At 45.0% G+C, this 16,935-nt stretch overlaps 1 protein-coding gene across 1 annotated transcript; it reads right to left on the bottom strand.

Annotated features, from left to right (window-relative positions):
- Positions 1–1,369: 1,369 nt before the first annotated feature.
- On the bottom strand, positions 1,370–8,110 carry LOC143834419 (sperm acrosome membrane-associated protein 4-like). Its single transcript, XM_077331252.1, has 4 exons — positions 8,012–8,110; positions 6,319–6,457; positions 3,913–4,038; positions 1,370–3,239 (listed from the first exon to the last, which is right to left on the bottom strand). The coding sequence occupies exons 2-4, from the start codon at positions 6,371–6,373 to the stop codon at positions 2,983–2,985; spliced, it is 438 nt and encodes a 145-aa protein (XP_077187367.1). The 5' UTR covers positions 6,374–6,457; positions 8,012–8,110; the 3' UTR covers positions 1,370–2,982.
- Between the last annotated feature and the right edge of the window lie 8,825 nt (positions 8,111–16,935).

Here is a 16,935-nt window from a genome sequence, read left to right as displayed (position 1 = left end):
TTTTTCAGTTAAAGGAACTGAAGTAGAAGAAGGCTATTCTCTACCTCAGGCCCTGGCAAACTGCTCCAAATCACAGCAGGCAGCATTTAGACTTAATAGAAAGCAGTTTCATAGCCCACGGTGAAGCCGTTTTCACTGCCTTTGTTGACGTTTCACCACCCTCCTGCAATGGTGTCGTGTTCTCTGGACTTGTCTGCAGTCCCAGGAGCGTTCCATTAAAAAAGAATAAGATGTCAATAATCTTGTAATATTTTAATCAACAACCATAGACAGGTATAAACAGAAGCAGATGTATCAGTGCACTAATGGTTTCTCCACAGGAAATGATATTTACACAACGTTAGAATGGCTATATGCATTTCGGATGATGAGTGTAGGGATATGAATATCAATCCCAAGAAATCCCCCCTCCTCAGTTAAGGAGACACCTGATAGCAGAGCTAAGGTTGTTAGAGCAAATGTTTTGGTAAGGGGGCTGTAAGGGAGGCCAAGCCCCACCCAAGGTTAATCATAGAATCATAGAGTTGGAAGGGGCCATACAGGCCATCTAGTCCAACCCCCTGCTCAACGCAGGATCAGCCCAAAGGTTGCTAGCCTCCAAGTGAGCTGGAGCTCAACTTGCAACTCACCCACCCCCTCATTGTGGAGGTGGTGCAGGGAGGCAATCTCATCAAGAGGGAAGGCCTTGGCGGGGCAGTTCCCACCTGGACACAATCCACAGGCCAGCCATGAAGGCCTCAAGGCTGCATCCAACCAGAAGAGGCCGATACTACCATTAGAGGCCCAGACCTGGCCTGTTGCTCTGCCCTTAAGCGTATTGCAAAAATCAGCAGCAGAAGCTTTTCATGGCAAGGAGGTAAGCCACGTCACCTAATATCTGCAGATCAAGCTGTTGCTGAAGGCCCATGAGCAGGTTAAACCACCATCAACTTTACTTAGTGGTTGGAATATTGGACTTGGCCATACAGACCTGAGTTCCAATTGCCTCTCAGCCATCACTTTCCCTAGCAGTGCAATTTGGGGCAGTTACTAGGGCTGCCAGCTCCTGGTTGGGAAATTCCTGGAGATTTGAGGGTGGGGCCTGAGGGGGGCAAGTTTTGGAGAGAGCAGAAACCTCAGCAATGGCTAACACTATAGACTGTACTCTCCAAAGCAGCCATTTTTTTCCAGATAAACTGCTCTCTCTTATCTAGATATCAAGTATAATTCTAGAGATCTCCAGGTTCCACTATGGGCAACTATGTCTATCCCAACTGAAGTGCACCCGGCGTATAGGACGACCCCCCCCCACTTGGAGGCATGTTTTTCAGGGGGGGAAAGTAGTCTTCTATGCCAGCAAATACTGTAAATAAAACGTGGGACCCATGGACACATATACAAAAAATAATTTATCCAGTGCTTATGCAGAACTTCCTACTGCAATAACTCAAGGGAAGGGTTGAGGCTCAGCGGTAGGCCACATGTTTTCCATGCAGAAGACGCTTGGTTTGGACATTGTCCTTTTGAACTTGAAAGTCCTGTGAAACAGGTGAAAGTCCTGTGGCCTGTCCTGTCCAGTTAAATAGATCTGAGGGATCTCCCTGCAAGTATGGCAGCAGGAAACGTAGAGGCTGATTAATAGCTTGGAAAGCCCATGTGTTGAGAATGTGGAAAGAAGGTGGCTTGGGATCGTTCCATCACACCGGATCTCAGGGACTAGTAGGGCCAGTAAATGGATGGAAGATCACCCAAGATGACTCTGCCAAGAAAGGCAATGGCAATTCCCCTCCCCTCCCCTCCACACCTTTGCTTCTTACTAGCTTTGAAAGCCCCTTGTTGGGGTTGCTGTAAGCCTTTTGCAACTTGATGGGGCATATGCACCTACAGAGTATTCAGAATGGAGATGAGATTGGAGGTAGGATTATGGCCAGTCGGGGTTCTTTCTCAGAAACAGACACCCTGTGAGGTCGATGGGGCTGAGAGTTCTGATAGAATTGCTCTGTGAGAACAGCTCTAGCAGGACGGTGACTGGCCCAAGATCACCCAGCTGATTGCCTGAGGAAGGGCAGGGAATCAAACCCAGCTCGCCAGATTAGAAGCTGCCCCTCTAAACCACCACAACACACTGGCCGTCTTTAAATTGTGATGAGTTTCTTTAGAAAAGCAAGGGTTTTGAGCAACGACACACTAGAACGTAACTGGACCAGTTCCTTGACGTGACCAAAGTCAGAAAGTGGCAAGAAAACTTCTGGGACTCAAATTTAAAAAATGATTTCCAAGTTGTTTGGTGGTGATTTTTCAAAGCAGTTTTGTGAATTTCATATGGGCCAAGAGATGGCGAAGAAGTTCAACTAGATATTTAAAAGATACTGTACTGTCATCCGAACCAATATTCATTTATCTGTTTTTGGCCATCCTCTTGCATCTGACATGGCAACTCCATCAAGGCGACCCCAAAAGGTTATCAAGACATGAGAACTTCAGGGGTGGTTGTCCATTGCTTGCCTTATGCAGCAACTCTGGACGTTGAAGGGGTCTGCTTTCCAAGTACTAATCAGGGCTGGACCACGTTAGCTTCCGAAATCTGATGAGATCTGGCTAGTATGAGTTATCTGGATCAAGGCATAGCCAGTACATAGTGCTGAATTTAGGCATGAGCTAAGTAAACTACAGTTTAGGGCATCTTGGGGGGGGAGGCTCTAAAGCCTCCCAAAAGACTAAATTGCCATTTTTAAAAGTATGGAACTCCTTAGAACCTCAGCATGTCTTAACAATGCAGTCTTAAACAGTATTCCACCCTTCTAAGCCCACTGACTATGATAGAGGTGACTTCAGTGTATTTAGAACAATGTATTTAGAAACTCTGTTGTTTACCAGGCCCTGACCGCAGGGCAACAGGATTTCTCTCTCTCTCTGGTGGTTTCTTGACCAAAGTTCAGTGTCTGGCAGAGTTCAGTCTTGGTTGGTGGTCACCCGCTTCAGAGAAGAGGCAGATTCTCCTTTTCAGGAGAGGAGGGTGGCTAAGACAGCGAGGAGTGTAGTTGCAAAGAGGCAAGGGAGGTGGGTTGGGACGGAGCTGTAGCCTTCCTCAGTGACGACCTTGTGCTTCGCCTCGAAGACGGCCTTGTTGCAGTAATCGGAGACGCAGCAGGTGTAGACCACGCGGAATGGGCTGTTCAAGATGGAGATTCGTTCCTGAGTGCCGCACTTCATGGCTGGGACGCAGCCCTTTCCAAAAATGGAGTCGTGCACTTTATAATCTACAAATGACAAGAGCATGCAAAGTTAGGGTCAAGTGTGGCAAAGAGGGGTGGTGGGATGGAGGTGCGGGGGTTGGGCATGCCTGCAGCAACACTGTTGGGACTTTTGGACTAGACTTGGCCCTGAGTCCCTCCAGCAAAATAGAGTTGCGGAGTTTTTGCAGAGAGTTTGCAGTTATTAGTTACCTTTTGTGGATTAGGACAGATCCAGACTAACAACTCTTTGGGGTTTAAAAGGAATAATCTTTACTTGAAGGAATATACAGAAATATATATCATAATCATCTGCTTCAGTCTCCTCATTAAAGCAATGCACAAAAGCTTAGAAAGTAGTTACAAAGAAACACATTGCAAGCCCCTATGGCTGGGTTGCAAGCAGGACTATATGCCCACACATCAGCCGATGGAGAGAGCTGGGAGCCTAAAATGAAGGATCCTTCCTCCTTACAAGAAGGAGAGCCTTTCTCTTCCTGAAGAAAGAGGAAGTGGGTGGTGGCCCAGCTTAAACAAAGGGATCTCCTAGGCTATATACTTGAAAATATCCATTGCAATCCCAGCAGTGACCTTGTGGTGACACTAGTGAGCACATAGGTGCAGCTTCACTGTTTTGCAAAAGCCCTTCGGGTTGTCTTCACCCAGTCACTTACTGATTGCAATTCCAACAAGAACAAACCTGAGTGCCCCAACATGGTGCCGCATTTCTCTCCTTCTTGGCACTGTGTTGGGATCTCTGCACATGGTTCTGTATAGCTGCAGTTGTAACAGTGGAGCGTCTTCTTTTCCACATCCTGGCAAAGGGCTGCGATGGATGAACAGAAACAAAAATGCATCATGAGCCCAGAGATGGCTGTTAATCCTATCTGCAGCTGGACTAGCCCTTCAAGGCATCAGAACACAATCTAAACTGAAGGGACAGGAAACTACCTTATTGATATCTGTTTGCTGTAGACAGCCCCCAATCCATCATTATTCCATTAGAATAAAAGGGAAATGACTTTTTCATCACAGAGGGAAATGGCTGACTGGTTGTCCATAGACAGTTCTGCATTGGGAGATTCTTGGAGAGACAGTAGTGGTGCCAGGGTTCCCAACTCTAGGTCAGGATATTCCTGGAGATTTCGGGGTGGAACCTGGGGAAGGCCAGGGATCCCAGAAAGGCACAATGCCATAAATTCAACCCTCCAAAGTATCCTTTTATTCTCCAGGGGAAGTATTTGAAGTTGCAATTTTGGGAAATCTCCAGGACCCACCGAAGCTTGGCAAACTTAAGTGATCCTAGGAAGGGCAAAAAACTCATTGCAAATGTGATGCCACAAAATTCCGCCCTCTGATGCTGCTGTCTTAGGGATGGCAGTCCCCAAATATGAGAGTTTAATCCTGGCACAAATGAACACATAAATTCACAAATCTGCCTTTTGCAGATTCATAAAATGATTCTATGATTCTGGCACAAATGAACACATAAATACACGAATCTGCCTTTTGCAGATTTATAGAATGATTCTATGATTCTGGCACAAATGAACACATAAATACAGAAATCTGTCTTTTGCTATTGGTCTGTCAAGGTCAGTACTGTCTGTTCCAACTGCCTGCAGCTGTCCAGGGTCCCAGGAAGAGGTCTTTTGCATCCCCCTGACCCTTTTTCAACTGGAGGAGCCAGTGGTTGAACCTGGGATCTTCTCTCTGCCAAGCCGAGGCTCTGCCACTGAACCGTAGCACCTCCCCTAGGGTGGCGTTCAGTCAGTCTTATGTCGTGTTTGTGAAAACCTCCCGTAGGCAGGTTTGAACAAACTCTTATGAAATAACTATTCATACCGCCTGTTCCTGCCAGGGAAGGAGGGGTTCCTTTGGGAGGAATCGTTCTCAAAATATCTGCCACTTCTGAAGGGAGGCTTAGGGAAGGGAGCAGAAACTTATGACATCTTTGGAGAGACGGAAAAAGGATGACACTCTCTGAGGGTTTGCGCCAGCAGGAACATTTCCACGTTGTCTTTTCCACGCTGACCGTGTTTATCTGTCAAAAAGCATTCCTTACACCAGGCTTTCTCAAACAGGGTTTTGTGAAACCCTGGGGTTTCCTGATGGCCCTGGGAGGGTCTCCCAAATGGGTGGGCATTAATTCATTTTAAGTATTTTAAATTTGTTGAACCTTTATCAGGTGATATGACCGTATATTAGTTGTTCTCAACCTTCCTAATGCCATGACCCTTTAATAGAGTCCCTCGTGTTGTGGTGACCCCCAACCATAAAATTGGCTGCACATAGATCCCTGTGGTGGGCAGGTCCCAGTCTGCCAGAGCATTAACGCCTGCAGAGACCTGTGCTGAGGTAAACCTCTGCCTGTGGGAAAAGAGGCCGAGGGAGGGAAGGAAAAAGCAACAGGCAGAAGAAAGACTGTCCTGCCCTGGACAACCTAGGCTAGCTCAATGCCGCCAGATCTCAGAATCTTAGCAGGGTCGTCCCTGGTTGGTATACAGAGGGGAGACCAGCAAGAAAGCCTCGGCTTCATTCCCAAAGGCAGGCAAATAGAAACCTCCCTCAACTTCTTTTGCCTCGATAACACTCTTAGGGGGTTGCCGTAAGCAGGCACCTTCTCTTTCCACGCAGCTTCTCCGCCTGAAATCACCCCTCTTTGCACATGGACCGTCAGCCTTCCTTTGCACATTTCCCCGTGGAACTTTTAATTAGACCCCCAAAGCCGCTCCCAATGGCTCTCATGCAATTATGGAGAGAAAACGAGGTTGAAAATGCCTCAAAAGCAGACAAAGAGAGGATACCGCGTACAGGATGCTTAGGGCTAATCCTGCGTTGAGCAGGGGGTTGTACTAGATGGCCTGTATGGCCCCTTCCAACTCTATGATTCTATGATTCTATGATTCAGCCCCAAGAGCAGGGGTAGTCAAACTGCGGCCCTCCAGATGTCCATGGACTACAATTCCCAAGAGCCCCCTGCCAGCATTTGCTGGCAGGGGGCTCTTGGGAATTGTAGTCCATGGACATCTGGAGGGCCGCAGTTTGACTACCCCTGCCCAAGAGGCTCGCATGCCAGATCTGACCGCCTCCCGTATCGCCTTACCCATTTGGAAGAAGGCCGCTGTGAGGAGCAAGGTGGCGACAGCTCTCTTAGCCATATCCTCAGATATCCACGGAGCAGCAGCGAGCAGCAAAGGGGGGGAAAGGAACACCTCCTTGGGGTGAAAAAGCCTGAAGCCGATCTGATGGGACGAAGACCAAAGATCAAACCTGACACGCTCCTATATATTCTTTCCGCACCGGGCAATCGACTGTCAAAACCCAGGGACATCAGAGCTGACAGTGGGCGGAGGCCAGGTTTTGGTTGTTCCGAACACGCCCATCGTGGCCCAGATTTGGGGAGGTCCAGATACAAATGGAAAGATCCTGACACTTGGTAAGGCGGGGAGAACTTAGGAGTGTGTCCCTTGCGTGAAGACAGAAGGATCCTGTCAGTGATGTGGTGTGTGTGTGTGTGTGGAGGGGAATGGGGTGGGGGAGAGCTGAGAATGGCAATGATGATAAAGTAGTTGCTGAGCCGACAAATCAGTAAAGTATTATTCTTATTTTTGTTTCTGGGCTGGGCTGCTTAGCTGTTCCTCACACCTGTAATTTTTTTTAGGGCCTTGCAGCAACAGTGACCTCTTTGTGACACTTGGTTGCATCTGACTGTGGTGCCTCCCAAATACAGCACCTCGGAACACTAAATCCACTTGCGTGAAGCAGAACACACCCTTCGGAGTCACTTGCTATGGCAACTGCGTTACAGCTAGAAACCTGGATATCACAACCTGGTTAGTTCGCCTGGTAGAATTAGCTCTTGTTGTACTTTTTCAAGGGATGTCTGTCCCTGAGAGGGATCCTCTGGAATGATAGATAATCTGTAGATTAAGGGATCAGATCCCCTGGAGAAAATCACTGCTTTAGAAGGGTAGACTTGCTACCTGAAATTGTCTCCTGAATTTATGATGGGGGAATTAGCAATTCTGGGAGACCAGGTCCTATTCTGCACACAACAGATAATGCACTTCCAATGCACTTTCCTGTTCCGCACAGGAAAATCCAGCTGCCAAAGCACATTGAAAATGCATTATCCTATGTGTGCAGAATGGGCCCGTGTCTTAAGAGAGACAATGTGTGATTTCTCCACCAGTGTTTCGAGGGGAGGGGGGGAGGCAGTATCTGGACAAAAATCTCAGGCAGGGGCAGTTTTTTAAATAAATTATTAAAAAGGGATTTTAATTTTTTTAAAGCAAAAGGTCCCTAACATACATACAATTCAAGTTAACACATACATACAGATGAAACCAAAGTGATCGGGTGCGAAAGAGGATTAGGTTTCTATCTGACGCGAAGGAGGTCCAGACGGAATAGCACCCACCTGTAAGCTTGGCTTTGTGCATGGAAAACCACACATGAGAATGGAGGTGGCTCCTCTCTGTTCTCTTTTTATGGCAAATGCTGTAGTTTGGGGGCTAGGCAGCCCTGTAACAAAGCCTTGGTGAGATAATTGAGGCAGCACTAAAGAAATGGGTGTGCTAGGATTTGATAAAGAAACGTTAATTGGTTAATTGGGGAACCTCTGGAATTGGAATGCTCCTAGTGGGTCCTACCTGTTGGCCACATCTGCATTTCGGGCCAGGAGGGATTCCCTGGTGTGGTGGACCCTTTCCTAATGAGATTTTGATGTGCCAGCAATTAAGGACAGGAAGAAGCTACTGGAGTTTGTCAGGAAGAGAGATTAAAGAAAACAATACCTTCAGGTGTGGAGGATGGTGGAGAAGATTTGGCCACTGGCTGGGTGCTGTCAATTCCTTTGTCTCCGTTGTCCCAGGGCGGAGGAAAGAGTACACAGCCCAGCCCAGCCCTTTCTTTGAGCAGATGAATTGCATAACTCTTGTGACAGCCAGGAAGTCTCTTGGGCAAGACAGATTTCACACATAGTGTTTGGCCTATTTCTGGCACACAAAGCTTTCTGGGTAGGCTTCTCTGGCTTAACCATTCTTGCTCAATGTGAACCAGAAATAAATCTGGAGGCTTGCAGCCGCATTCCTCCTTGCACAGCGAAGGGTCTTTTAGGGACGTATCAGACCCTATAGTGTTGTACTCCACTGAGGTCCCTTTCAACCCAAATCCCACCCACTTCAGGTTCTGCCCGCAAAGTCTCCCAAAGTATTCCTCAACCCAGAACTGGCAACCCGGACTTTTTCTAACTTGGGGTAATCCCTTTTTCGGGGGACTCCTTCGCATGCAGAGGCTGGAGCCAAGAGTGCGGTCTAGCTTCAGCTAAAACGCCAGCCATGTCCATTCCTATAAAATCACAAGTCCTACTGCAGCTGCAAATACAGGTGGATTTAGGGACAAGTTAGAAACTACAGTTTAGGACTTCAGATTGTAAAGTTTGTAAATACAAAAGAAACCAATTAGGGGTTGCCAGCTCTGTGTTGGGAGATACCTGGAGATTTGGAAGGTGGAGCCTAAAGATAGCAGGGTTTGTGGGGGAGGTGGACTTCAATGCAGTACAGTGGCATCGTGTTCACCTTCCAAAGTGGTAATTTTCTCCAGGGGAACTGATCTCTGTTGTGATCAAAAGTTGCAGGTCTCTCAGACTCTGCTGCACACCAATCTTTAGGGCCTCAGCCTGTTATAATCTGACCTTGGTTGTAAGTGCCCTTGTAATGTGCCAACAAGATAGTGTAACCTAATGAACCACTTACTCCCATATGAATCAACCCATATGTTAAAGTCCTCCTTGGAGCCCTGATTATTGTATGAAGTATCTACTGTAACTGGAAGCAGCTCTTTGGAGACACAGATAGAGAAAGGTCTTTGATAGGACTTGCCATCTGATATCCTTTCAACTGGAGAAGAGAAGAACTGAAAGTGGATTCTGCATCATGGGAAACATGTAGCCCAGCATTGAGCAATGGCTCTTCCCCAAAAGTACCATCTCCTTTATCCTCCACCCCCTGGCAAAAGTTGCACTAGGATTTGAACCAATGACTGACCACATGCTGGAGGCAGCAAAGACCCAAGTGACACAATAAAAGTTGCAATATCCTTTGCTTCTCCTAGGCTTGTGGGGCACATCGCTATGTGGGCACGAATTTGATTGAGATCCTCGGCTCTAGGGAGGTTCTCCTGGCCTCGACCCGTGCCAGGGCCTTTTCGGTCCTGGCCCCAACCTAGTGCAATGAGCTCCTGGGAGAAGCAATCCTGCTTAGCTTCCAAGATCTATTGATATCAGTCTAGCCTGGACCATCCAGGTCAGTGGTAGCAACTAGATTCAGATTCAGAGTACCTTTATTGGCATACTAGTAAAGAAACAAAAAAAATTCATGTTTAAAAATTAAAACAAAACCCCTGACTCGAGCCTTTGTGGGAGCGGTGGGCTAAAAATCAACTAAACTAAACTAAACTTTATTGCGAAATCTAAGGTTTTCCAGCTCCCCAGGCCACTTCTGCCAAGCCTCTTTTGGAATATTATTTACATCCTGGGATTGTTTTCTCTGGTCATAGAATGTTGCCCCCCTGAGTTTCTAAAATGAGCTAATGATGGGTAATTAGAAAAGGTAATTACTGATATGGCTGCTGTACTTGCGTTGTTTCAGTGTACAGTCAGACAACGGAGAAAAAAAATGCTTTTATTTAATTCTGGGGAGTCTCTGCATGCCTCGCCCTCTACTGAAACAACTCCTCAGCAATGTGAATGAATGACATAATGTGTGTTTCTACATTTGTTGTATGCAACCCTGAGCAGGACTCTTCTTCCTGCCTACCAGGGCCCATGTGCAACTATAGTGTACAAAGGAAGAGTCCCCTGACATCAGGCTTTCGGAGTCCACATGCTGCTGCTGCTGATGTTATCCGTTCAGTCGTGTCCGACCCTCCGTGATTCTATAGGAATGTTTTCTCCATTTGTCTCTGTCAATGACAGCTTCTTTCATGGGCATCCCTGTATCAGCGTGTAACTTCATGGCCTTCACTCTGGATTGATGGGGGGGGGGACTCACAGTCCAAGGTGGCTGGCCCCTCTACCATTGCCCACAGGCGTCAGGTGATGGGGAGGGCATTTTTCTTGGGTGTCTATGGGATTCAGGCCCCTGCTACTGCATCACCAAGCCCCACCCAGAGCAAAACTGGCTAGGTACAACACTGATAGGAAGTACCTTGTATTGACAGGCAAGAAGAAAAAGAAGGGCCACAGCACAGAGGTGAAGAAAAATTGATAGGACAGTGGAAAGGCAAATTTATTCCAACATGATATTAACCCCTATGGGTTTTGCATTTGAGGTTCCTTAGGGAGGATCTGTGGCATGTAAAAATGGCAATGCTCCCACTAAACCAGCAGGTAGATCACCATGTTAGTCTGTCTGGAACAGTAAAAAAAGAGCAAGAGGCCAGTAGCATCTTCACAACATTTTTGGCAGGGTAGGAGGTTTTCTGGAGACTGTAGAATGGGTGGAATTTGCATTCTCAGGCTAGCTCCTGGCAACAACCAACATACGGCATTCTATATCAACTGGACTCCTCAAGTTGACTTCAAGGATAGACCCATGTCTATCCTTGTGTCCATTATAGTAATCTAGACTTACATTACTGTGACATGGATCTAGGTGGCCAGATCAGTTCAGTCAAGGCGACGGTCATCTTCTGGGCTAGAAGTTGAAAGAAAATATTTTTGCAGTTGCATTAACTTGCTTCTCCAGCAGTAAAAGTCCAGAATAACCAGTAGTCTCTTAACTGAATGGGGCCCGGTTATGGGATGGAGACGGCCCTGGTGGCCTTGGATCATGCTTCAGCTTAGATGCTTACAAAGGCAATGCCTCTCTGTTGCTCTTCCTGAATTGGTCTGCACCCTTTGACACAGTGGAACACGCCATTTTATTGAGATGTTTAGAGGGAGAAATAGAGTTGAAGGCTAGATATGAGTCCAGTAGGACCTTATATAGACCAACACGAATTTGGGGTTGTAAGTTTTCAAGAGCGAAAGCCACCTTCATCAGATGCTATTCAGGAATCAAGGGTTTTTAAATCTTTCCTTAGAGACTGGAGACAAAAGGTTGCCATGGGAGGCTAATTTTCATCAGTGAGGAAAGTGTCCCGTTGGGTTCCTCAGGGTGCACTTGTATAATGTTCTGTCTCTATGTAAAACCCTTGGGATATAGGGGAGGAGGGAGATGTGGAAGAATGAGAGCTGATATGAGATGGCCGGCCAGGAGAGGCGGTATATCAGTCAATGAATGAATGAATGAATGAATGAATGAATGAATGAATGAATGAATGAATGAATGAATGAATGAATGAGTTTATTTTCATTCAGAAAGAAGGGGGTTATATTTATCTTGGGGAAAATCACAGGATAGAAATGGCCCACCAAATTAGAAGAAAAAGAAGAGTTGGTTTTCATATCCCGCTTTTCATTACCCGAAGGCATCCCAAAGAAACTTGCATTCTCCTTCCTCCCCATGACCCATTATGCATGGGGGGAATAACGCACATTCGGGGTGGAATGGCGGCGACTAAAATCACCAATAACGCACAGTGCCGGCTGCAACCAGCCGCAGCTTCGGTGCATGCTGCCGAAAATGCCGCGTTAGCGAAACGTGGAAGAAAGCGCAGCTTCCGGGTGACCAGGGCGCAACCAGAAGCTGCGCCGGGATTGCCGCCTGCATAATCGGTTACTCTGGGTTTTGCCGCCGTCGCGCCCAGTCCCGTGCATAACCGGCGTGCTTCACGTTTTCCCCCTCCGCATTTTCCATGTGACCCGAAATTGCCGTTTCGGCGGCTGTGCATAATGGGCCAACGACAGACCCTCTATGAGGTGGGTGAGACTGAGAGAGCCCTGATATTACTGCTTGGTCAGAACAACTGTATCAAGGCCAAGGCTGGCTGCATGTGTGGGAGCAGGGAATCAAATCTGACTCGCCAGATTAGAAGCCGTAACTCTTAACCACTACACTGTGTATTTTCTCAGCTTGCAAATGGAGATTCAAATCTAGCACTGAGAATTTGCGCTATGTGGGAGGGAAGAATATGTCCATCTGTGTTCAAATGTTGGATGTCATCATTAAACAGCGCAATTGGGTTCTGTAACAATTACACCTGCAGTGCCAAGATGCCCCAGTTTGTTATCCTTGATGCAAGTGGATGTCTCTCAAAACCATGCCTGTTCTTTGAACTTCCTTTGTTCTCATTTGGGCAGTATCGCCTATCCCTTCATCAAGAATGGGGAGTTTTTACAACAGCTTAACAGATGACTTGCTGTCATTCCCCTCCCATCTGGTGACATAGATCTCATTAGGACAATAGCGTTTTAAGTAATTCTTTGAGCAAGAACAAGAAAATTCCCTCAAAGCAAATTTTAGCTAATCTGAGAACTGAATTGCCGACAAACTGAAAAATGGGGTATGGGATCATAAAGGTGGTGAAGACAGATATAACATTGTTAGAACTTTAGAATATTCAGTCCAAATGTACATTTTCTCAGAAGTTGGCCATGAACAGTGCTGATTGGCTAATGCCTGTGTCACTGAGACCCTCCATCCATCTCTGGAATACTTGCTTTTTTTTTTGTTTAAAGAAACTTTCCATTTCATGTATTAATGTACTTACAGCAAAAGGTACTCACATTTTAAATAAACCACATAAAATTGACAGCCCACTTAAATTATGGATGGAAGAGCAAGTTTGAGAATGGAGCCAGCATTTGATTAATTGGCACGCCCACTGGCCTTTTGGCCCAGAATTTGAACAACACCAAATGTGCATGTAGGTCTCATTCCACACACGTTGGATAATGCACATTCAATGTGCTTTTTCAGCTGGATGTTTCTTTGCGAAACAGGACAATCTTCTTCTAAAGTGCATTGATAGTGCATTATCCGGTGTGTGCAGAATGAGTCTAGGTCTGTTCTAACAGGGTTTGCAGGTTCAGGGTAGATTTTACTGGCTGAGAAGGGGGAATGAGGAAGAGAAGTGGGTATAGATTGTGATGAGTAGTCTGTAGCAGAATGGTATGATTAAGTCCAGTAGTACTTATGGTTCAACAAGATTTCCATGGTATAGGCCATGGAAGAGTCTATTTGAGAGTCTAAACTCCCTTTTTCAGATCAGGAGTGGGTATGACACACCTTCTGGCCATTCAGTTCTGTAAAAAGGCAAATGTTCCTAGACCAAAGAATGACAATAGGCAGGGCCCTCCTTACCTGTAGAGCTCAAAGGGGCCAAGAGGCAAGAATAGACCTTCCTTTTAATCATAAGCTGGGCCCATGGGCTGCACAGCAGGACTGGAAGTATTTGGGGTTAGATTATTTTTTAAGTGAGCCGCCATATGTTGCCGTTGAAGTTTCTGGGGTTTTATGGGGATTTTATTGTATTTTATCAATATTTTGTGAACCACCACGAGACGACTCATCATGAGTGGCAGTATATAAATTGTAATATAAATAAATAAATAAAGCAGTTTACAGTCATGTTCCCTTTTCTCTCACCACAACCGACACCTGTGAGGGAGCTGAGGCTGAGAGAGCCCTCCTATTACTGCTCAGTCAGAACAGCTTTATCAGTGTTGTCGCGAGCCCAAGGCCACACAGCTGGCTGCATGTGGGGGAGCGCAGAATCGAATCCAGCTCACCAGATTAGAAATTGGCACTCCTAACCACTACAACAAGCTGGCTCTTGGTGGTGAATGCAAAGCACCCAAAGAAACATACACACAGAAGATGAAGGCAGGCCCAGATGCAAGTGGGGGTGTGCAAAGAGTCCCAGAATACACATATTGAATGATGCTGGGTGCTCTTTTGTCATAGGAAAATGTAACCTCTGGCTAAGGGCTAATGTGCTAGCCCCTAAAACAAAACGTTGATGTGATTTCCTTGGTATGACACAGAACCTAGGAGGCATCTGATGAGTTTGTCCGGGTGTTGGCAAGTTTCTGTATGCATGAAGGATCCCCAAGAAGTTAGACATGAACTGAGATTACTTTACTGTAGTAAAGTAAAAATGTTTCTTGATGACCCCTTGACTACTGTAGGGAAACTTCCAAGGTCTAGCAATTCCATGAATTTGAGAGGAAGGATTGGGGACTGATGAAATAATACCAGTTCTCGGAGAACCTATTGTCCCAAAGGCATGCATCTCTTTTGGGTGGGGAGAAAAAGCTATTTGTGACTCAACCAATCTAAATGTCCAAATATGTCCTGGAGAGTGACATCTGGCTGTTTTCTTTACTTGTTTTCTTTACTTGTTTGGAAGCAGACAGTGCATTTGGGCAATTTGAGCTGCAACAGATACCTATTCCAGTGTCCATTCCAACCAGACAGTGTACTGTAAGTTGATATTTGATGCAACGATAAAGAGACGTGTTTCCATGTATTCCATGCCTATAAACTACTCCTCAATGTGAGAGAGGAGCTGACTACTAACAAAGGGAAAATCAATAGATCGGCCTAAGAACCTCCTCACTGGAAGACCATAATGTATACATTCATGTCTATGTATAAAGAATTTATCATGCCTGTACAGGAGATGGGAACTGGGGATCCTTAACATGGTGACACTGACAATTTAACTTAAAGATGAAACCAATTGTGTGGCATCCCACAATATGATTCTAAGAAATGATATTGCGTGTTGATGCGATGCTGAATTTCTTGTCTTCGTTCCCCAATTTCACCTGTCAGTTTCTCCACAACTGAAACAAAGCATATGATTTTGCAATGGTATCTATTTCCTCTGTGTCTCTACCTCCATTTTCCTTCCTGATGTTTGTTGGCTTCCTTGGGTCAGATTTTGAAATGTAAGATCCTCAGGGCACAGACTATGCTTCTTGTGAAATGTTCTCAGCCTGGCCTATGCAACAAGGGTAAACAGAGAAAGATAAATGGATGAAGAGGAATCATGAACGTTCTGAGAGGAAGGGTGGGATAAAAATGTGCTAAATAGTGATTAAATGCATGAACTTTGGTTTTTCAAAATACAAAATTGAACCATGCAAGACAACAGTGCCCTCTGCAGTATTTCGATGGCACTTTCTTAGAGGGAGGTAGGAGCTTTGCTTGGTGAGAGTCATCTTTTCCACACCAGGTTTGGGATTCCTTTTTTCTTTTTCTTTTGCAGGGTGGGGGGAACAAAACGCAGGAAGAACTTGAAGAAAAAAACCGGCCACCAATGACTGATAAAGGATATTATCTGTAATAGAGAAGAAAAGTTGCTGCAGTTAAATGATCAAGGTGGTCTACCAAAAACCTGGTGTGGAAAAGCCCTGATTCTTTTAAAAAGAGTACACAAGTTAATTTATTAAATGCTTCAGATCACAGGCAGAAAAGAAACAATGACGAGAACAAATGCAAATAAAATTAGTGGTAATGTTTTAGTCTAATATTGTTATATTTAAATGTTTTAAATTAAAAATTTAAAAAATCTCTCAACATTGACACCATACTGTATAGTTAGTGGTTTACATTCAAAAGGGATGTAAAACACTGGGGATATTAACTGCTGTGTTTTAGGGTTTTTTGGGGGGATTGTATTTTACTTATTTTATCTTGTAACTTGCCACGAGCCAGCTTTGCCAAGAGTGGCGGGCAATAAATTCAAATTCAAATTCAAATTCAAATTCAAATTCAAATTCAAATTCAAATTCAAATTCAAATTCAAATTCAAATTCAAATTCAAATAATAATAATAATAATAATAATAATAATAATAATAAATATAACAATCTATACTGACAAAAGGAGGCACTTGTCTGCCTGTAGCAAGCAAGAAAGACATGCCCCAGGTTACCTTAGTCTGTAGGTTAAGCCCACATGAAACACAATGATTTTGTGTGTATTCAATATAACTTTACTGTCATAGATCATTTCTGTGAAACATTTCCTAAGATTCGCCTTGCAAGTGCTTGGCCAGTGGCAACAGACCTCATGATGTTCAGATAGGCGGTAATTACAGCTGAGTCTGTGGACTAAGAGAGAAGTAACCTTGAAATATCTCAGTTTCACCCCTCCCAGTTTTTCCATTACAAATGGTGAATTTAGTTTCTGAGTGGAGATTATGCATTAGAAATTCGAGTTCTTCAGTCATTTCAGCTATTAATGATTCTACTAATTTTGGTTGGCATCAGATAAGAAATTCCATTTGTTGGAGACTTTAGGGGTATAAAATAAACCCCTAAACTCTTGACTCTTGCTTGTCAATTATCAAATATCAATTACCAACTTTCTCTTCATTTGGCACGTTTTGCAATACGGTATAAACCAAATGAAGTTTTGAAATCAATGTAAGGAAAGTTGGGACTCTACCATGATAAGATGGGTGATTTGGCTTGGATAGGCAGAAAAGTACCCGAATCAATGCTGATTCGGGTACTTCTTTGGCTCATCCAAGCCAAACCACCCATTCCCTGAATTTAAATGATCTGAATCAGGGTAGCCGAATTGTGATTTGGTGATTTGACCATGAATCAGCCCTTTTAAATGCCCCCTGCTTTCTCAGGCTTCCCAGTTGGCAAGGGATTTAAAGGGATCGGGTGGGATGTCTGCCGTCATCAATCGTTTAACAAAGCATAGAAAGACCCGTCAGTCAATTACAGTCAAGAAGAAATTAAAACTGATAATGGTAGAATACTTTAATAAAGACAAAACAAGTTTCTAGGTAATTCTGCATACTCAAGGTCAGA

The sequence above is a fragment of the Paroedura picta genome, chromosome 3 (genome assembly GCF_049243985.1).
Source record: "Paroedura picta isolate Pp20150507F chromosome 3, Ppicta_v3.0, whole genome shotgun sequence".
NCBI lineage: Eukaryota > Metazoa > Chordata > Lepidosauria > Squamata > Gekkonidae > Paroedura > Paroedura picta.
Note: the sequence above shows the minus strand (reverse complement) of the source record. Positions and strands in the feature narration are given on the sequence as shown.